This window comes from Anastrepha obliqua, chromosome 5 (genome assembly GCF_027943255.1).
Source record: "Anastrepha obliqua isolate idAnaObli1 chromosome 5, idAnaObli1_1.0, whole genome shotgun sequence".
NCBI classification, from domain to species: Eukaryota; Metazoa; Arthropoda; class Insecta; order Diptera; family Tephritidae; genus Anastrepha; species Anastrepha obliqua.
Genome location: NC_072896.1, coordinates 96,368,259 through 96,390,756, shown reverse-complemented (window position 1 = coordinate 96,390,756; position 22,498 = coordinate 96,368,259). Strand labels below are relative to the sequence as shown.

General features: G+C 33.5%; 1 protein-coding gene across 2 annotated transcripts in view; it reads right to left on the bottom strand.

Moving 5' to 3' along the window:
• The window catches only part of LOC129248418 (uncharacterized), a 66,185-nt gene extending 44,084 nt beyond the window's left edge, over positions 1-22,101 (bottom strand). The window contains exons 1-2 of one of the 2 annotated variants that reach the window (XM_054887961.1): positions 21,987-22,101; positions 21,488-21,663 (exon numbers count right to left, since the gene is read on the bottom strand). In XM_054887961.1, coding sequence (XP_054743936.1) covers positions 21,488-21,548 — 61 coding nt within the window. In that variant the 5' untranslated portion in view covers positions 21,549-21,663; positions 21,987-22,101. Of the gene's footprint in view, positions 1-21,487 lie in introns of both variants that reach the window. The other variant, XM_054887960.1, reaches the window with a different exon arrangement.
• Positions 22,102-22,498: the final 397 nt, after the last annotated feature.

Here is a 22,498-nt window from a genome sequence, read left to right as displayed (position 1 = left end):
ATATTTTATGAATTTTCGTTTCCCTATTCACCTAAAATTGTATGCAGCTACGAATTTTTTATTTCATCTATAATTATCATCTATGATTCCACGCCCCAACTTTCTCATTTACATAAATTCATGCACACAAACAATTAGAGGAATTTGCATCAATTTAAAGAATTGAAGTATAGCTTGCTGAGAAACCACATCCACACAGCTACCGAAACAATAAATTTATTGCGAAATACATTTTCCAATCGCATAATTTCAGGAAATTCAGCTGTTAATTGACCGCCCTGAACATACGATTAACACCACTGGATTATTTTTTGTGGGGCGGTCGCTGTAACTGAATGGGTTGATTCGCGATCGGCCTTCGGTAGTGCCAGGAATCAAAACTCGAAAATGGTAAATACGGTTATCTGCGGCACTCGACAGACAATGATAAGCCTCCGAGTATATTTCTACCATAAAAAAAGCTCCTCATAAAAAACAACCTGCCGTTTGGAGGCGGCATAAAACTACAAGTGCCATTTTGCCTTAAAATCATTGCAAATTTTGATGAAAGTATCGACATTTGTAAACGTGGTCTTAGTGGGCATCTGTACGATATCATTTCTCATTTATAACTGCTAAGCCTTACGCTTTCTAATACAATAAAAATTCCAATTATTTTTATCTGAATTCTTTCTCTTATTTCGATTTCAAAAACTAACCTCTTGTAGAAAACCCCTTTATAATTAAATTCTTGGATTGTTTGTAAAACAAGCTAATTATATAGCCCTTCAAAGTAAATTCCTTTTAGGAGTGAAAACTTGACGGCTATATTGCAAGGTATAATTACAATAAAAAAAAAACTTTTAAATGCATTGATTTAGTTCGAACCATTCTATATATACGATTATGTCCTGTGAGTGCTTTAAATTCATTTCTATAATTTATTGTGCATTTGAAATAATCGAAGCGTTGATGGAAAATGAAATCGATATATAGAACGTTTTATGTGTGACACACCCTAAGGACACTTTATGAAAGCAGCTTAATAGCACTGCGAAAACACTCACTTTCAGGCAGCTGACAGACATCTATTCCGGCAGGTCTATTCTGTGCGGTCACTTAATGTCCGTTTGCTCATATTTCTGTCATAAATTGCGGTCTCACTTAAGTGGTTCGCCTATATCACAGTTGCACAGCTGGTTGAATATGAAACTGCGGGTACGTAAGTCTTTCACGACTATTGAAATATGCACACCAATCCCCATATACTCATACTAACGCATATCATGCACACAATATCGCATATGGGAACCCAAATGGTAGCTGCAAGAGCGGCGACTGTGTCTGTTGTAGTCACTAGAATTGCTGCTTTACTGGTGCACAAAAAAGTGATTGTAATAATCGTAACAGAACAGTGACGATTTAGTGAAAAAAATTTCTGGTTAACGTTTATTTGAATTCTTGAGATTAATGCAAATTTCTCTATTTGTATGTGTGCATGAATTTATGTAAATGAGAGAGATTGGGTGTGGAATCATAGATGATGAACAAGATGAAATGGAAAATTTTTTGCTGATCAAATTTTAGGTGAATAGGGGAATGAAAATCCATTAAATATGTTTTTAGATTTTTACGAATTTTCACAAGATGATTTAGCTGGAGTTACGTTGGAGCGCAAATGACAAAATTCCTAAGCATTTGAGCGCCGATTTTCTACCAGTGAAAGATTATGTGCGAGAATTCTTCCATTCCGCTTCGATTTGTTATTACAAAGTATAGATAAGAAATATGGGAGAAAGAGAAGGTTTGAAGGTTGACAAGATTTTAAAATAGTTATTTTAATAGGACGTACAAAAACTGCTTTCGGCACCTAAAAAAATTACCGAACGACGTTACTGAAAGAAAACTTTATTTTTACTAACACATACCTTAGAAAGACAGCTGCTAAAAGTGCATGATATTCTATTCACTAATTCGTGAGTTATTGTGCTTAAAGTGACACTAATTTTGTTATTTTCAAAACAAAGGATCACAAAAAAATTTAATTAATTTTTCATTTTACACTGCTTCTTAATGGGAAAAAATACCGTCCAAGCAAAGCAATGACTTGAAAAGTATTATGCGGGCTACGCCCCATAAGAAACAACAATAAAACGATGGCTTGCCGATTTCAAATATGGTCGTGGAGACACCGATGATGAATTATGCAGTGGGCATCCAAATGAGGCGATAACACCTGAAAAATTTCAAAAAAATTAAAAAACGAAATCATTTTGAATGATCGGAAAGTGAAGTTGGGTGAGTTTTTTGACATCGTAAAGATATTACAAGAACGTGTTGGCTTTATATTTCCAAAAAAAATCTGTTTTCTTAGCTATGTCCAGGACTTTTTAGCCCATATGTTTTATAAAAGATCTGTTGTATCCTTTTCACGGGTTTGGCACATTTCTCTAAGCTCAACTTCCTTAAGTTCAATGTAATAAGCCAGGTAGATTGTCCCAGTTTGATTTTCGTTGACTTTTCTCTACTTCCTGTGACCTCTCCTAGGCCAAATAATAACCCTGATCCTATAAGTGTGGAGGCCGTCCCTTTCCTGGATAATTTTTCTGACATATCGGTCCCGGTAACTCCTTATTTGCTCTGGAACCCAGAGAAAACGTATCTGGTTGTGCTTACCTAAGATTTAGTTTATGGAGACATTTCAGCATCAGTTTTGCTGTAACCTGGAAACAGTTGGGAGCCTATGCTTCTATTGTTATTGTTGGATTCAATGTTAGAGTGAGCGCATCTTGAAATATATGTACAAACATCTTTCTTTTTTCCCCCAATTCGCAGGCATCTTCCCCTAAACTTACCTCCGCGAGGGATCCATCCGTGTACCATGCTATAATTTACTATGTTCTGGTTTATCTTGTTGGTTGTAGATAACCCTTCCCAAGTATTTTTACTGCCCGCTGCAGTCTTGAAGCGTTTGACAAACTAAACATCAGTAGCAGCATGTAACATGGCAGGATATCTTAGGGTTTAGTTCAGCAAGAACATCAAATATCCTGCGATTTTGACGATCTACTGTATAAATAGTAGCTCTGCTTGTTCTTAGTATAGCCCTCTTCGCTTGGGACTGGATATGAATATAAAGAGGTGTGAGTTTTCGAAGAACCTCCATTGCTACCGTGGCTCCATTGATCTCCTGTAACGCAGATCTTTTCTAACCTTTTTAGTGTGTTTATTACAGATTACTTCATCATACAATTCTCCCAGGCTGCTGCCCTGTAGGAAATCATAGCCTTGACTATAGTCATGTAGAGCCATCGCAGTAACTTTTATGTACGTCTCCAGCTTTTCCCAGCAATCAATTCACATGGAACGAATACTCTAATGGAAATTTCCGCCATCTCTTCTATAGGGGTTTTCAGTAAGAGCGCTTCAACTTTTGAACTTTTTTGAATAAAACACAAACGGTTTGACTTTTGTAACAATTTTTTTTTTTATTATCGAGTTTGAACATATACATTTAAGTATGAAATTCGATTTCTTTTGCATGACCACCGCGTGCACGTTTTACGAAGTCCCATCGCTCACTACTTAGACTGCTTAACAATTTTCTTATATGTCACTATGCCTTATCACCCAAATAAAATGGATGCAGAAATATTTCGCTATCTCATTAGGACACGCCTGACATTTTCGAGCAATGATGGCATTATAAATTATAATTTTTTTCTCATTTTTAACTCTTTACTGTCTCTAAAGTGACCTTTTAGAATGCCTTGTGGGAAATTTTTCAAATGAAAATATATTCAAGCAAACGTTTCTATGGAGTTTTACAGTTGAAATTTTGTGCGAAAGTTAGATATTTACAAAATAAAACGTAAAAAGGCTTTAAAAGCGTTTTCCTTAAACTCTAACTTTAAATAGTGACAAGTCTTTAGTCTCTATTATACATTGCCTGGACTATTTTCTTGACCTTTCTTGCGTGGGAACTTACCATAGTAAGAAGAAATACGAATTTTGAATTACTTTCAATGTTTCTCAATTTGTATGTAGGTATTTTAAAACCGACTTTAAAATATTTTTTTGAATTTTATGATTCAGGCTTCAGAAACTTCCAGGCTTTTAAATCTTCCAGGTTATAGAACTCTGCCAGCAAATACGTCTCTTTGTGTACTCCATTTGGAATAAAAAGTAATAAAAATCCAATATATAAATAATGGATCTATAAAAGTTACGTTTTGTAAAATTCTTGATATTTTTGGTCAATATAAACGTATTCTCAGCGGCCGCTATTAATATTTGGGCGATAAATTGAGTTGTGGTTGGTGTTGTTGTTGTGCGGAAAATACTACTGGAGTGACAGTTCATGGCCGAATATAAATGCGGGTCGTTTGGAAGCTTAACAAAATGCTACTGGCGCAGAAATTGTAGCCGACCAACCATTCACTTCGCAGGAGATTCGCAAAATGTGTTTCATGATTGTTTGGTTTACATATATGAGATAATACCTTTTTCATACTAAGCTCATTTTTATTTGTCAGGATACGTCAACAAGAAAATTCGGAAAATTCATCACCAATTGATAAGAAGCCGTTGTTTGGTGCGGTGTAGTCTGGAGACGTGATTGGACTAGTTTTTTTTTTTCAAAAAATTAGGTTGAAAATGCGGTTACGGTTTACGATTTCGAGAGATGTTAACAATTGAATTTTAGCCTATTATTGATGATAAGGTTATCACTGGTATGTGATTTGAAAGAGAAGGTGCCATATGCCACAGAGCCACCGAAACATATTTTGCCAGAAGGCGATAAAACTCAATAAAATAGGACTAATACTAAAATTTATTGAGAAAATTGGGCTCAGAGATATACTCTGATTCCATGAAGAGGGCGCAATAGATCTTTCAGATCACAGTGATTCAGATCACCCACCGCGTGCACGTTTTACGAAGTCCAATCGTTGAACCCAATTTTCGACCACTCTTTTGCATAAATCGGCCGAAATTCCAGCAATTTCGCGTTCAATATTAGCTCTGAGCTCACAAATCGTCGCCGGCTTGTTACTGTAGACCAATGACTTCACATAACCCCAAAACGGGACGGCTTGTTAAATGGACCGTAAAATGGCCGTAATGCTCTTAAAGTAGCAGCAATAGAACGATTATTTTCATAAAAAATTTGCACGATTTGCAATCGTTGCTCAAGTCTGTAGCGTTCCATGATGAAATGTATACTAATGAAATTTACAAATGACAAGCGAAAAATAAAAAATATTGCGTCGTTCGCCCTCCCTATCGGAAAAAAGTTGAAGCGCACCTATGGAATAACCCTATATATGTGAAGAAAACCTCATTATAAGTGAAACTGTATGACACAGTGGCCATCCTTTGATAGAAAAAAAATCTTGGGCTACTACTTTGTTAGCGCCAAGTGCCAATAATGCTCTTTCGGTGTACAATCTAGAAAGTCGACATTACTGAAGTAAATCTGAATTTTTTTAGAACGGTGTAAAGTTTTTAAATAATCGAAATTTATTCCATTCAATTCTTGCCTTAAGAAAGTATCCAAACTATTTTAAACTGCATTTAGTAAACCATAAAATTGTATCAGAAAGTATTTCTGCCATACTTGGCACCAATAGTTTTGTCACTTTACCTATGGGGAGACATACCCGTTTTTATGTGTATCTATGCATGAATGGGTGCAAAAGTTAGTAGCGTGAACACACTGCCTCTGACTGTACAAACATATCGAAGGCGGTAAAATATTATTTATTCAAATGCAGAAATTTTACAACGCTCAAGCAAACCTCAATATGTATGGCATACATTTTATGTGCAACCGATGGCGCGAGTGCATTGAACTTTGCCATATGTTGAGCTGTCGGAAGAAAATTGGCCTATTTATTGCAGAAAGTTATCGTTTAGTGGGTGGACGGACGACAAGACGTCTTGCTCATCATACCTTTTAACTTTTACATACACAAATGTGTTCAAATATATGCATTGACAGTTTGAAAATATAGACAGTTCTCAAATAAGTTGTGTTGGGTTTAATGTTAAATATGCAAATATTTTTTATTTGTTTATATAAAATTATACAGCTCTACATGGCTATTTTTTATATAGAACTTGAATTTTGAAAACCTGATAGTAGATTTGTAATCAGCGATTCCGAAAACTCCCTAATAGTAACTTTTTTTTACGAGCTTAGTTCAGATATTTTTCAGCTCGATCGTAGTCACTGGACTTCGGGACAAAGGGTTAACCTCATTTTATTAAAAGATATATTAATTTTTTTTTTGGACTAGCATATATCGCGGGCGCCGTAGTCGAAAGGGCTGGTGCGTGACTAACATTCGGGAGTGCGAAGATTCGAATCTCTGTGCATGAAACACCAAATGATCGAAAACATTTTTTTGTAATAGCAGTTACGCCTCGGCAGGCAAAGGCAAGCCTCCGAGTGTATTTCCTCAAGACGCAAATCACAAATAGGAGGAGGAGCTCGGCCAAACACTTAACAGAAGTGTACATGCCAATTATTTATTTTTTTTATATCGCTATTAAGTGTAAGATTCAAGCTTTAATTCGAATATAGATTGAAGCTTTCAGCACCTCAGTTTTTTTTAGAAAATATGAGCTACCAACTCATCTTATGATTTACATCCAATTTTCTCAAAACCATGACGTGATAAGCACTTTTGGATCCCAGAATCATTTGGAGCCCGCAATAATATATGGAATAGCAGTCCCATATCCCCCAAAAATGTAAACTTGTATAAATAAAAAGTGAATTTTGTAGTCCAGACTTATATGCAGTTTGTTTGGAAAGTGAAATTTGTTGAAAGTTTTTCTTTTTTTCTTCGGAAAAGGCGAAAACCCAAGTTGGGCGTTTGAAAACGTGAAACGTTTTCATAGTCATGATTATGTAATAGGAATCATGCGCAATATAGGTTTCGTCATTTCAGTCACCCAGAAATGGCCGGCTTAAGGGGCGGGGTGGGGTTTTTAGGGTAAAAAAAATCGATTTTGGTTTATTTGAGAAAATGAATGTACATAATCTCAAGAATGCTGTGTCCAAATTTTAAGTCAATCGGTGCAAAACTCACAAAGTTAGAGCATTATAACCATTGGCCGCTCCGACTCGGCTACCTGCTATAGAAAGCTTTAAATCGATTTTCTGGAAAACGACGTTTTTCAAGTCGGTGGACACTTTTTCTCTGAATCTACTCGACCGATCTTCCTGAAATTTTGTACACACTTTTTCTACATAATTACCGAGGTAACCCTGGGAGGTTTTTTTTCAATTTTTATTTATTTTACAATAAACAATATTATGCGATTTATCGTCTAAAAATCGTACTTCAAATGTTAAAAAAAATTGAAAATAAAAACTCGACAGGGTTACCTCGGACAATTGATTACCTAATGAAAATTCTTTGATTTTTTGATTTCAGATGCTGAGAAAAACTGTCCACGGCAAATTGCCTTTTTTTCGAGACGTCTGCGTAGATCTGCTGTCAACGGCTCAATTTAGTATATTTTCTTGTGAAAATTTTTGAAAATATTTTTGAAATATGAGTTTACAGTATACTAATTGGATAAATAAATTTACATGAATCATCTTTCCAAAAAAAATTCATAAATAAGTGCATATTTTTAGTGGAATTAAGTTGTTGGCCCATAATTCTGGTCTTTTTAGTCGAATTGCTTCACGTTAACGACGCATAACGCTCAAATAATATTCCTTATTAACAGTTTGGCCAGGTGGAAGGAATTCATAGTGCACCACACCACGAAAATCGAAAAAACTGTCATCATGACCTTTATTCGATATTCGATATTCGCTTGATTGGTCGGTTGTTTCAGGATCTTAAGCATAAATACATGTCTCATCTCCCGTAATGATGCATTTGAGCTTGTCCTGATAGTCTGAAAGCATTGTTTCACACACATCAACGCGAAGACTTTTTTCCGAGAAATTGAGAGTTTTCGGTACCAAACGAGATTTGACTAGGCCCAAATGGTCTTTCAAAATGGTTTTCACAGATCCTTCTGATATTCCGATCATATCAGTAAGGTCTTTAACAGTCAACCGACGATTTTTGAGCACTAACTCCTTCACTTTATTGACGTGTTGGACATCTGTTGACGTCGATGGTCGTCCGGAGCGCTCCAAGTCATCAACACGTTCTCGACCTTCTTTAAAGTCTTTGTACAACTTATAAACATTTTTCTGCGACATGGTCAAATCACCAAATGCCTTCTGCAACATTCTAAACGTTTCCGCAGCCGAAATTTTATTCCGCAAACAAAATTTGATGGCACTTCTCTGCTCAATCAAATCAGACATTGTAAAAATCGAAAAATGCACTCTTGGTCGTTTGGTAAACACAAGCGTAAATATATTACTGATAATGACATTCAAATGAAAGTTGGCCCAGATGTTATTAACAGTGCTGTCAACTCATGATAAAAATAACTAGAGCCAAATTTTAATCTCGCGAAGTTTGACAAATAAATTCACCTTACTTTTTGTCCACAGTAGTACAAGCGTAAAGGTATTATAAAAATGTTGATAACACAAAAAAATTTTTTTAGTAGTAAAAAAGAGCACAACACCATCAGGAGGAAAAAATTATATAGAATCAGCAAGTTTTAACTTGCATTTTTGTGGACTAAAATTTAATAAGCCTTAAAGCTGCATGCCAAGAACCTGTTTCGAAATTGACCATAAAAACCCTGGAATTGTGATGGAAAGTTTGTGGAATTTTTTGTTTTTTAGGTTAGAGCAAAGTTTGGAACTTCAATTCAAATGGATTTTGTTCCACATTGAGTCATACTTTTGTGAGAAAAAATAATGAACAAAATAGTCTGAACTGTTCAAATGTTGAATTGCTATCGATTTGTCGCGAGTTGTACTTTATAGAGCGCACCTGAGATCAAGTGATTACTATTAGCTCGTTTTTGGCGATTGGTTTTGCTGGTGAACAATTTGAAGAGAGAGAATGAGAAGTTTGTGAAAATCGATTCTCCGAACTTGGAAAGATCACGTGGAGAAGGACTTGGCTTTCCTTGGTGTGTCTGGTGCCGGGTAGCACGAGAAAGAAACGACTTGCGCGATTTGGTAAACTCGGTTAGAATCGCGTAAATGTTATTGCCCCAATCATGAAGAAATGAGGCCTTCAGTGTAATGCAAAAATGGAAGATTTTTTTTTATATTTTCACCAGTAAATAAATTTGTTAGTATATACTTCTTAACTCAATAAAATAGGATACTAAAATTCATTGAAGAAGTTGGGCTCAGAGAAATAATCTGAATCAGGGTAGAACTTTCAAGTCGTAGTGTTAAATTTCCTCATAATGCTATTATAATAAAAATAATAACAAACTACTCTTTATGCCTGAAATACTCCTGAGTATTGATTTCCGAATGCCGTAGCCGAATGGGTTCGTGCGTGACTACCATTCGGAATACGGAGAACGTGGGTTCGAATCTCCGTGAAACATCAAATGAAGAAAAAGTTCTTTCTAGAAGCGGTCACCCCTCAGCAGGCAATGGCAAACCTCCGAGTGTATTTCTGCCATGAAAAAGCTCCTCATAAAAATATCTGCCGTTCGGAATCGGCTTAAAACTGTATGCCCCACCATTTGTGGAACAACATCCAGATGCTCGCCACAAATAGTAGGAGGAGCTCGACCAAGCACCCAAAAAGGGTGTACGCGCCAATTATGTATGTATGTATTGATTTTCGATACGTGAGAATGGGGATACCCTCCATAAGGTAGTAGCAGTGCCATTGAAATCTATGCTGTAGTTTGTAGAAAAAAAAGCAAACGAGTCGCAGATTTGACTCTGGTGTACAGGTATTTTGTTGTTATTAAGCGTTACTCTGTCATTCAAAGGCAATTTGCTCTCGATTCTGAATACTCTTAGGTTTTAATTTATTGAGGTTAGGCTTCAGACTTCTACCCTACCTTAAATTTGTTCAAGAGGTTTTCTTAATTAGTTGAGAATTTGAAAACTTTTCGCTACTTTCGTTGCTTATTGTCATTAGACTTTTGTTTTATTTTTATTTTTAATTCTTTTTCAAGTAAATTTTTTTTAAATTTTTTTTAATTAAATTTTTTTTAATTTTTTTGTTTATTTAATTTTTTATTGCTTTTTCTTTTTTTTTACTATTTTTTGACAAAATCCCTTTATAGGTCCGTTTTTGTTCACACATACTGTACAAATAGATATATGAAGACATGTACGAGTGCTGCCAATTGTATTTGAGTTTGCGCAACATGTTTTATGAAGTAGGCAGTGTCTGCACACTTGCCAAGCAAATAATTACATAAATGTATGCATACATATGCACTTACACACATACATATACCTACATAATACAACAACTGTACTAAAGCTACAGCGTACGTTGACTGCCAAAACTTTACCCATGGCCAGCAAGTGCAAAATTTCCCGCACTTAAAGAAAAATTGCAGCAAGCCAAGACACTGCACACATACATACGCACATTGGCGATTAGCTTAGCAAGTATGCAGTAAAGAAATTATAGTAATTTTCGAAAATGCAATGAAATATTTATTTATAACAGGAGGAAGAAAAATGAGCGAAAATGTTAATTAGAAACAAAATTACAGCTTTGTGCACAAAATGATTATAATTTATTTTAAAGCATTTTGTAATCATGCACAATTTCACTAATAAACTGACAATGGTGGTTGCAACGTGTGGGCTACTTAGAGTAGGATGAATATGAGCATTAGGGTGGCGGGTTTTCCAACGGATTTTTAGAACCGATTAGATTTTGAGGTTTCTGATAAAAACATTTCGGGCAAATAATATAAAAAAATATTTAAAAAGTAAAGGGTCTTTGAAAAGACGCGCCTTAATTTTTTGTTTAAATAAAATGTGTAAAAATTCAGATTCTTTCGGGTTTAACTATTTTTTTATTCAAAATACTGATCTTAAAAATTATTTGTAAAAAATAACATTATTTATATACCCACTATGAGCACAGCTGCACGATGACACGCTCATTCAAGAACTCGCAGGAGTTCAACAATCTTAATCCGCATGTTGTGTTTCAACTCTGGAATTGTTTTTGACTTATTCACATAGACTTTACTTTTCAAAAAACCTCACCATGGTCTGCCAGCTCATTTTCAATCCTCGATAGCACCAGTTTCTTGAAATTCTTTCACCAAGCTTTGAATTGTCGACTCATTGGGACGATTATTTCCACCAAAAAATCACGAATTTTGCGATATGTCCTTCTTAAAGATCGACCATTTTTAGAACAAGTTTCAATAATTTTAACGGGATGTTCTATGGTGTAAAATTACGCATCAGTCCACTTGAAATATGTCAAAGATGGCATAAAAGGGTCTAGGAATTATTCACTACTGATAACTAGGCGTGACTTTTGAAAGGCCCTTTACTTTTTACAAATTATTTTTTTCAGAAATCTCAAAATCTTTAGTCAGAAGCCTCAAAATTTAATAGATTTTATAATTAAAGGCGGAAAACACCATTTTTTCTGGCTTATTGGCCACGTTGACATCCAAATGTAGTCTGAATAAAATTAGTTTTTAAAAATGTATTATTTTAATTTTATTGAAAAAATCCCCTCGCGAGATACCGGAGTATGAGCTTAAGAGGGTTGCTTAAAAATGTGTCAAAATTTTATCAATATTTTTAAATATATCAGTCAGAGGTCTAAAAATATAATATACTTTACAATTGCGGGGGAAAAATGGACTTTTTTTATTTTTTTACCTCCAGAAACAGCACTTGCGGGAAGTCATGCTTCATTATTACCTTTAAAAGAAAAGTGCAGCTCGAAAGTCACGCTCCATCAACGACGCATGTCGAACCCTTGATGATATGTCTAAAGAGTTGGATGTTGACAGATCAACCGTCGGTAACCGTTTGCACGTGATGGGAATGGTCCAGAAGGCAGGTAACTGGGTGCCACATCAATTGATGGAGAGGGAAAGCGAGAGAAGTTTGGTGACGTGTGAGATGCTTCTTGAACGGCAGAAGAAAAAAGGTTTGTTGCATCGCATCGCCACTGGCGATAAAAAATGGACCTATTATTTATAATTTCGATGGAAAAATAGCTCCGATCTTTTTTATTTTTGGATAGTGGGTGCACCCTAATGCGTATATATGATACATATGCCATCTTTGATTTCGAACATTCTGCTCATTATCGTTTATGTCCACAGATTTTTCCTTTCATGCACTTATTAACTTAAGAACTCGCCCACTCGCTCATCTTGCCACACATTACGCATTTACATTCCCATGCAAATTAAGTCAAATTTCTTCTCATACTACACCATCACACATACACATTTAATTACATATACATATATGCACGTAATTATATACAAATGCACTAATAATAAGATTGTAATAATAACCACCCACCCAATTCAGACCGAGACTTGCACGATATTTCATTTTTTTTTTACATATAAATTTTTTCAGCCACATCATTCACAACCTACTGATGAGCTAAACGAGGCAAATTTAGTTAGCTGCTCGGTATTTACTAGCAATCACTGTGTTGACATTCGCTGGCAAAAATCTGCCGTAATTACATAAATACACATTTGGACGTTAATTAATAATTACATAGCTGCCGCTTTTAATTGAATTTCTGGTTGCCGTAATCATAGCAGATTTACAGATTCTTTCTTATTAGTAAATTTTATTCTGGAAAAATATGTAATTAAAAATATTTTGCTAAGCGAAAACAATTGACGGAAATGCTTTATTTTCATAAGTGTGCGTGAATATGTCGTGTGTGGAGTGTCCCATTAGTGAGCGCAACAGTTTACCAGTAGAAAAAGTTAATATACTATTTTAAATAAATAGTTTTAGGTGTTTTTGTAGAAACCAAAAATTTTCTATCGAAATCTGGAAAATTTAAATGTAACTCTGAGACTGTCATGACGGCCACGAAATAATTATCTATCTACTTGTGATGGCGTGACATGGGTGGAGGAAATATTTTCCGCTGAAAATGAGAAAGAAAGGGAATGAAAAATATTTTTGAAATAGATTACAGCCTTAGTCAGGCATAGCAAGGTCGACATCACAAAGTTACGAGCAAATAGGTATGTGTATGTATGTATTAATTGAAGTAAAAAGTTTTAATTGTTTTTAGTGAGCCATATCTCACGATATATATCAGGTCATTTAAAGATTACATTAGGAATAACCAAGAAAAGGCTTTTGGCAAAAAAAAATTTTAACAAAAAAATATAATAGATATAAAATTAACATTAACAGAAAAAAAAGTCGTTTGGCAAAAAAAAAAAAAATTCCCCAAAAATTTTTACAAAAACATTAAATTTTTTTCCCAAACATCTTTTTTAAGTTTGTAAATTTGTAAATATATAACTTAAAAAAATATTTAAGGCGTGTACATATAATTTCTTCCGAAAAAACATTGGAAATTAAAAAAAAAAATTTATATCTGAAACTTTTTCTTAGGGGAAAAAACACTAGTTTTTCCATGAAATTTTTCTTAAATATGTACCATACTTAATTTTTGGGAAAATAGTTTTACAAAAAATTATGTTTTTTCCAAAGAAAAACTTTCAGATATAACTTAAAAAAAAAAACTTTTTAAGGATGTATATATAATTTAAAAAAAAATTTTAACAAAAAATAAAAAAAAATTTTACGAAAAACCTTCCAAAAACAAATGTTTTTTTTTTATTAATATATTATTTTATATACACTTTTTGGACAAAACTTAAAACATATATTATATTACTTTTTCTATAAAGTTTTTTTTTTAAATATGTTGACCATATATAATTTTTGAGAAGAATTTTTAACAAGCAATTAGTCGTTTTTCCAAAGAAAAATTTTCAGATATAACTTTTTCAAAAAAATGTTTCTTAGTTTTTGGTTTTTTCCAAAAATTATATATGGGTTACAATTTTTCCAAAAAAATTTTCCCATAAAATTTTTGCAAAAAAATGTTTCCATAAAATTTTTGCAAAAAAATTTTTTTTTCTTTTTTATTTTTTGGTAAAAATGTTTTTATTTGTATGCACATGTATAATCTTGGGAAAAAATTAAAATAAAATGCAATTTTTTCCATACAATTTTCCTTAAATGGTACACATCATTTACAATTTTTTTGAAAAAATTCTAACAAAAAATTAGGTTCTTTTCTAAAAAAATATTATTAGATGTATAAACCAAATAAAACACGTTTAAGTGTGTATATATAATATTTAAGAACTTTTTTTTATTATTTTTTCCACAAAAAAATATTTTGTTTATTTTTTATTATTTTTCCAAAAAAACAATTTTTTTACTTGCTTGCCTACTACGTATGATGAACTTGCCCTTAATTTTTGTAAAAAATATGTTTATTTTTAATTTTCCAAAAAAAAATTGTATTTTTATTTTTAATTTTTCAAAAAAAAAAATTTTATATTATTTTCATATATTGTTTTTAATTTTTCAAAACAAAAAATATTTTTTTAATTTATAATTTTTCAAAAAAAAACAATGTATGATGAGCTTACCCCGAATCTGGTGCGAACTGAATTATCTAAGAAGCAAGAGCAGATCTTTAGCCAAAAATTGTGGTAATTTGCTTCGGTGGAATCCCTAATTGCTGAATCGATGTGGAAGGATTCTGATCAACATTCTCACTAACCGCGGCAATCTTTGCATTAGACCTATGTTTCCCCAAGGGCGAAAATTTTAGGGCTTAAGTTGAGCCGATTATCTCAAATTTGTCGTTTTGCCAGCATCAACGTTTATGTACTTATATTCATTTTGAAACCACATAAAAAAAGTACCGTCTAGAAATTATTCACTGCTGACGTCACTTTGAAGGACCCGCTATATACCTATACTTTACAATAAAATGATGAAAAAAAATTAGTAATTTTCTTAAAAATTTCCATTATTAATAACTTAAAAGAAACTCAAATTTGATATTCAGAAGCTAAGCCTAAAAATTCTGTCAACCAGTTTTTGTTTTGAAGAAATACTTTACTTTAACTTTAAAATGGAAATATTTGCCAGTATCACCAAATACGATATCAGAAATTGTGTGTTGTTGCATTTGCATAAAATCTTCAAAAATTCTGCTGATATTTTTAATTAAATTCCACGTGAATTCCACTGCAGTACGTAAAAGTCTATAAAAGGTTTAGTACCACAAAATAAAAAAATGAGGTCAACAATACTTTGACCGTTGAATTCTTTATTTTCACGTGATTTGCGATTGGCGCCACTTTTTAATGTCTTTTGTATGTAGAAGATGTTAGCTGTTTGCTTTTTGCTTTCAGTTTCACTGGGTGTGTCACTTAAGGTCATCTGCTGATAGCCACGCCAAGGCCTGAACCTCAGCTACTTTGTTGATGGATTTAATTTCCCATGCATACTTGCGTTTTCGTTAAGGAATTTTTTAGTTCACAGAATTCGTTGCATAGCTCACGAATTTTTTCTCATTTCACTAAAAAGTACTTAGCGGCATTTACGAGTACATACACATACGTACATACATACATATGTAAACATATAATTTCTCAAGCAAGCGACTTTTTGCGGCGATTGTTAAAAGTATAGAAATCCAAATTAACTGCCTATTATTTTTTTATTTTCCACTTCATGTGCTTTTCTGCATAACTTTGAAATGCTGTCATGTGTCACAATACTTGCATGTATATTTGTGTGCAGGTATGTATGTGTGGGTTTGTATGTATGTAGGTTTGTATGTTTGTATGTAGATTTGAATATATGTATGTCCGTGTGCATATAAATATCCTCGATTATTCATTTATCGAACTATTCCTTTAGCACAAAATCGCGCCACAATGTCCCTGAACAATAACTCGTTGGGCATAGATTTTCATTTCCATTTCCGTTTCATTTTATTTGGCACTCCGGATGATGGTTTGCAGGATGTCGCGGTGAAGTTTGCCTTGGTAGTGATAAGTTTCGCAAGGTGACCTATTTTTAGTTTTTACCTAAATTTTAACTGCAACTTTGTTTTCATTCAATGACGTCACATGAACAAGAATTCTTATTGGCTGGAAATTTTTAAGTTTATTAAATGGAAAATACAAAAAGACTTAAACAAAACCATATGAAATATTTGAGCAAACAAATGATGACAAAGAAAATTATTGATGAAATTAAAAAGGAGCTAAAAGAGGTTGACGGGGTTTCAGTCCCTCCTTATCAGGTATAAAATAGTGGACAGTTGGTTTCAAACGAGGCATTTTTAACCAAGACCGCCCAAGCCCTCACAATGAGGTTACCAATTCAGAAATGACAGTGACAGGTATTTATGATTGTTTAAAAAAAATTCAACATATGGAATAGCCTATGAAATTAAATGGGAGCTAAAAGAGGTTGACGGGGTTTCAGTCCCTCCTTATCAACTATAAAATAATGGGCAGTTGGTTTAAGGGAGGGTAAGGCATAAAAATCGATTTTTTTTTGCATGTTATTGTAGTAAACTATTTCAAAAATACCGTGTTAAAATTTTAAGTCAATCCGAGCAAAACCTTTTAAGTTATAGAGCATAAAGCCGAGCCGCCTCAAACATCTGCCGAGACGCAGCAGTTGCGCGCGTAGTCCGTTACAAACTTTAAACGCGGTTTTCTCGAACCTTTTTTTTAAAGTGCGTAGTCATTGGCATTTGAAAACTACTCACCCGATCCTTTTGAAATTTTGCACACATATTTTACATATAGAAAACCTCCCCCCAACGTTTTTTTTCGCCATTTTTTTTTATATTAAGGTAGTTTTACACCTACAAATGGCGGCATTTTTTCGTCAAAAATCACTGTTTACTTCAAACGACTACCAAATGGCTGAAAATGAAAATAAATCGTCAAAATAAACGTTGGGGGGAAGTTTAACTCATACTTTAACTAAATTATTTGATTTTTTTGATTTCAGATGATTCTTAAAGGAGGCATTTTTAACTAAAACCGCCCAAGCCCTCACAATGAGGTTACCAATTCAGAAATGACAGTGACAGGTATTTATGATTGTTTAAAAAAAATCCAACATATGGAATAGCTTTATTTTTGCTCTTTGATTGCTTTAAGAGGGGTGGCTGATAATCTCGGGCTTAAGGTATCTAGCGACGGCTCGTCATAAAGGTACTGATAACACTAATTTTGTGACCTTCATTTTTATTTGGTTTATCAAAAGTTATTAAAGAAAAACGCAGGAACAAACTACGTCAACGAAAATTCTCGAAATTGTGAGTACCGGGCAGTGATTGAATTTCCTGTTAAAAAAAGGAATTTCTTGTTAAGAAATATGAAGAAAACGGAAATATGAAGAAACGTCATCAGTTTTTGAGGCCTTCACTCCTCCATACATTGCCAAAAATATGGGCTCGACTATTTTACCAAGGAAGAGATATCACTGAAGATAACCCCCTCTTAGTCTGGTAGTAAACGATAGTTACAGAAGAAAATTTTCAACAACCCTCAAAACTAGTACTGACTGAGTGAAGAATGATAAATAAAACAGATTAGCAAAGAATAAATCGAAAAGATTTTAAAGGAATATTTGCACATGAAATACATAGCCTTGTTAGGCTTTGTGAATGCTCACATCGCTTGACAAGCAGCCACTTTTGGAGAGTTGTAAAGAATTCACCGTAGCCGAATGGGTTGGTGCGTGACTACTATTCGGGTGTGCGTAGGTTCAAATCTTCGTGCTTGAGACAACAAAAGTGATATATAAAGTTATTACTGCCCCTCGGCAGACAACAACTAATAATAATAATAACGGCACGCATTTGAAATGAAATAAGAGACCGAAATCACAAGTTTCTATGGTCTCTAAAATATATATTTCGGAACAAGAATATCGGGTGGTTAGTAGCAATCATGGGGTAGAAATCCTCGCTACCCAGCTTATCAAATTATTGAGAAAACTGAAAAGAATTGCAAAGAATTTTTGCAGATAGCCAAAATCTTAATACGAAATACCAAATATAAATTTTAGCTGTATCAAAGCTTTTGCCTCGAAATATTATTAATTGCGCTTTCTTAAAACCATTCAAAAATACTCCAGGTAATTAAATTCCATAGACACGATCTGTCGTGTAGAGAGCAAGATAACTCATAAAGCGTCGTAAATTGATATTAGAAATCGTGACTTTCAAGCAGGCATAGTTTTCAAAGCAATCGACTTTGCGGGAGGGCTTCATGACTGCTAACCCACGGCGCTCTTCGAAATTTGTCGGTGAATGTAAGACTAAAGAGTGTTGCAAAACACAACAAGGGATGCCTGAACATTGTGGTATTACAGGGAACGAGTTGGCTTATGAACTGGCTAATGAAGGCTCTGCAAGCATTCCTCTAAGCCCTGGAATGAATCCCGCATCAATTCAACTTTGGAGCCAAGCCAAGTGCTTTGTGAAAGAACTTAGCAGGAAATTAGCGAAGGACTTGACAGTACTGGTGGATATAATCACAGGGTGCAACGTCCGAGATCAGCATATGGTTACCATGGGAACCATTGATGACCTCAAGCAAATTTTTCAGTCTTAACATCCATGTAATATCTTTCCTGGGTGCAGCACAATGGTCTTTATGACTGAGTGCTGGGACCTGTCCAACCCCACAAATCTAATCTAATCTAGACTATGATTGACTATCGAGTCAAAAAAAAGGCGACAATGCCTCTAATTATTAGTCCTGAGCCTTTCTGTGGACTTACAAAAGGCCATATTAACGAATTTCTCGGAAAGTGGGAGCAGAGGAAATTCGTTGAAAACCGGTGAAATTATATTGAAGCGAAAAGTGTCCTAACTCTAGATAGAGCAATTTCTGATAAGTTACTTTGCTCAGCAGAGTTGAATTACGATTTTAACTGGTTACTTTGCAAGAAATTGTCGCCTGAGATATCCTTAATTCCTTGACTAATGAATCGAGCGACAATTGTGTGTGCCAATTTCGATGCACGCTTTTCTCGTTCGTAAAAACAATATCGAAATGGATACGAGATTTTCACTTTAGGCCAAAACAAGACATCGCGTGTCTGATACGAGAAAGTAGGATCACATCTCTCACATGTTGTTCTATAGCAAAGTATTAAACGAAATTAGACCTTCTGAGACCATCATTTGCCGATACGGTGAAATGAATACGGAAAATTCAGAGCAGATTCTTTGTGAATGTCCTGCACTAGGCAGAGAATTACGGAACAAAAAACCTCAAAATGTGCTAAATTTTCAAAAAGCCTTAAAATATTGAGGTACTCTTCCACAAATAGATCTCTTTTGATCACATTTTGCAGTAGCTTAATAATAATAATAGTAGAAAACTATAGGCAAATTACCAAAACCTTTGAAAAAAAGTTGAAAAACTTTCGTTCAATCATTTTCCATATACTGGCCGCATTTGTTACCAGTTTAATTCTAGGCTTTAATTTCTAAATATTTCTCAGTTTAAATATTTCAAAATCCGCATCAAACATTAAACTGCACTTTTGACCCAGTGCCAAGTGATGCCCTACAACGGAAGCGGAAACAGTTCACTGAACTCATACGAATGCAACAGAATACGGAATGGCAGCCATAGAGGGAAAAGGTTAAAAATTTATTCGGTTAGAATATAAAGCGGCACAACTCATAATTAGCGGACATTTATGCACGGGCGCCAATCTAAATGCAAAAAACAACAACAAAAGTCGAAAAAAAATAAAATAAAAATACAAATAAACCGAGATAATATATGAACAAAATGCAACCCTTTTATTTGCACAGCTAAGCGTACTATGCGGAAGGGGTAAACAAAAAATGTGAGGAGATGATGTGGTCATGCGGCGAAGTGGGTGGATGGCAGGTAATTCGAGAAGAAGAACGCAGTGATTAGTGACATGGAATAGCGGATTTGGCATTGTGACGGAAGGAGAAGAGAAAGACAAACACAAATGGAATTGAGGCACTGAAGCGGCGTGTAATTGGAGGATGAAATGTGGTGTCGTGCCAAGTAGGCAAATATACAGATATGTATGTATGTTACAGTAGTGAGTAATATAAATGTACACTACTTTTCGAACTGAATTTTTGTTTTTGTTAATATTATTCATTTTTTAATCATAACTATATAAATATAAACTGTATAAAAAATTTTGAAAAATTCAACCAAATTTTCATTTAAACTTTAAAAAAATTTTGAAAAATTCAATAAAATTTGAATTTAAATTTTATACAAAATTGAGAAAAATTGAAGAAAAATTTTGATTTAAACTTTATTCAACATTTAGGAAAATTCAATAAAAATGTTCATTTAAAATTTATACGAAATTTACAAAAATTCAACAAAATTATCATTTAAACTTTAAAGAAATTCAACAAAATTGTGATTTAAACTTTATAAAAAATTAGGAAAAATTCAACAAAATTTTAATTTAAATTTTATACAAAATTTAGGAAAATTCAATAAAAATTTTCATTTCAAATTTACACAAAATTTAAAAGAATTCAATAAAATTTCATTCAAACTTTATAAAAAATTTAGGAAAATTCAATAAAATTTTCATTTAATTTAATTTTAATTCAATAAAATTTTCATTTAAACTTTATTCTAAATTTAGAAAAATTCAACAAAATTTTCAGTTAAACTTTATAAAAAAATTATAAATATGCAAAAAAATATTCATTTAAAATTTAGAAAAATTTAACAAAACTTTCATTTAAGATTTAAAAAAATTCAACAAAACTTTCATTTAAACTTTATAAAATAATTAAAAATATGCAACAAAATTTTCATTTTAGACTTTTTAATATTTATTTTCAGAAATATTTTGATAATGCAGTTTTATAGCTGATTGAATTTTGGTAGAAAGAAGTGGAAGTTCTAAGTGGCTCAAAAATCTTTTGGATTCTTTATTCGAACCCAAATAAATCAAACTTTCATACTTTATACAAAATTAAAAACCAACCAAATAAATTTTTATCTAAACTTTAGACTTTTTAATATAAATGAAAAAAAATTTCGAGTATGCAGTTTTATATTCGTTAAATTTCGATACAATAAACTGCAAGTTTTAAGCGGCTAAAAAATTATTCAGATTTATGAGAATTTTGCACTTTATTCCATATGAAAATTCATTTCTTGTGGAAGAATTTCATTTGAAAAAAAAAGAGAAAGAACCAAAAATAATCAATTAATTGTCCTTTAAAAACAATAAGTAAACAAAAACTTATAAAGAATATAAAAAAAAATTATAAAAAATATATTTATATTTAAAAGAGTTCACTCCTCAATGGCCAGGCTCCGAGTGTATTGCTGCTTTGAAAAAACGTTTTCCACGAAAACCATCTGTATTTCGGGTAACGTAGGACAACCAAAAGATGCAGATACTAATGATAATTAGCGGAGAAATTCGGCCTTAACACTTTCACTATCATAATTTTTTTTTAATTAATGACCTCCATATGAAATATAACATAAGTGGCCCAAAACGATAGCCGACGTAAGTACTCACCTGCTGTGCTGCCCAATGCCAGTGCTAAAAGTAGCGCCAGGAGATAAGCTGAGGTGGACATATTTTCTGCTTTTAAAAAAGACTTTTAATTGTTCAGGATTTTTTTTTTATTAATCTTTTGAGTATTTTTAGTATGTAAAGGCACTTGTTGCTTAATAATTGGCAAGCTCACTACGCTTCAAATAAATGCAACAAAATTGTATTTATAATTTTATATCTTTGTATATTTGGCGCAAACAAAAACACGCCCACACACAATTTTACAAACACTTTTGTGTGTGAAAATCAAAAATTGCAGCCAGAAGCACTTGGAAAATTGGCAATTATTAAAAAAAAAATCTGTTTTGTTTAATCTGCTACAACGCAAAGATATTTTCACACAAATTATTTTATAAAAAAAAATATTTTTTTTTGAAATTTTATTTTTGACAAAAAAAAACTATGTTTCAAAATTTAATTTTTTTTAATTTTCCAAATTCGCGCGCTGCTCACAACTAACCACTAAACACTACCGAACGACGACAATGCTGCTCACTGACTGCCAAACGACTGACTGCAGACTCTTCGATTCGTTGGCTTCCACAAGTCGTAGGTATTGCACTCGTCGACCACTAAAAGCGAACTGAAAATGCTCCACTCTACTCCAGCCAAGTGCGTGCGTTTGTTGGTGTTGATGGCGATTAGCTTTTCCCTCATTGCAATCGAAGTTAAGTGTATTGAGGCGAAGCGTCTGACTCTGTGCCCATGTAGTTGTGTATGCGCGTGGATGTGTTCGTGTGTGTGTGTGACCTCTAATGCCGTGTGGCACGTACAGCGGGCGAATGGGAAGTGGCGAACGACACAAATACACACTTAAATATAATAGTTAGCTGTACATGCATATGCATGAATGTTGTATGTGTGAGTGACGGTATGCTTGCATTGCTGTTGATAATTCCGTTGGTTTGTTTAGGGCTGCAATGCGATCGCTATTATCTGCCGACAGCATTAAAGTTGCAACTCAAATTAAAA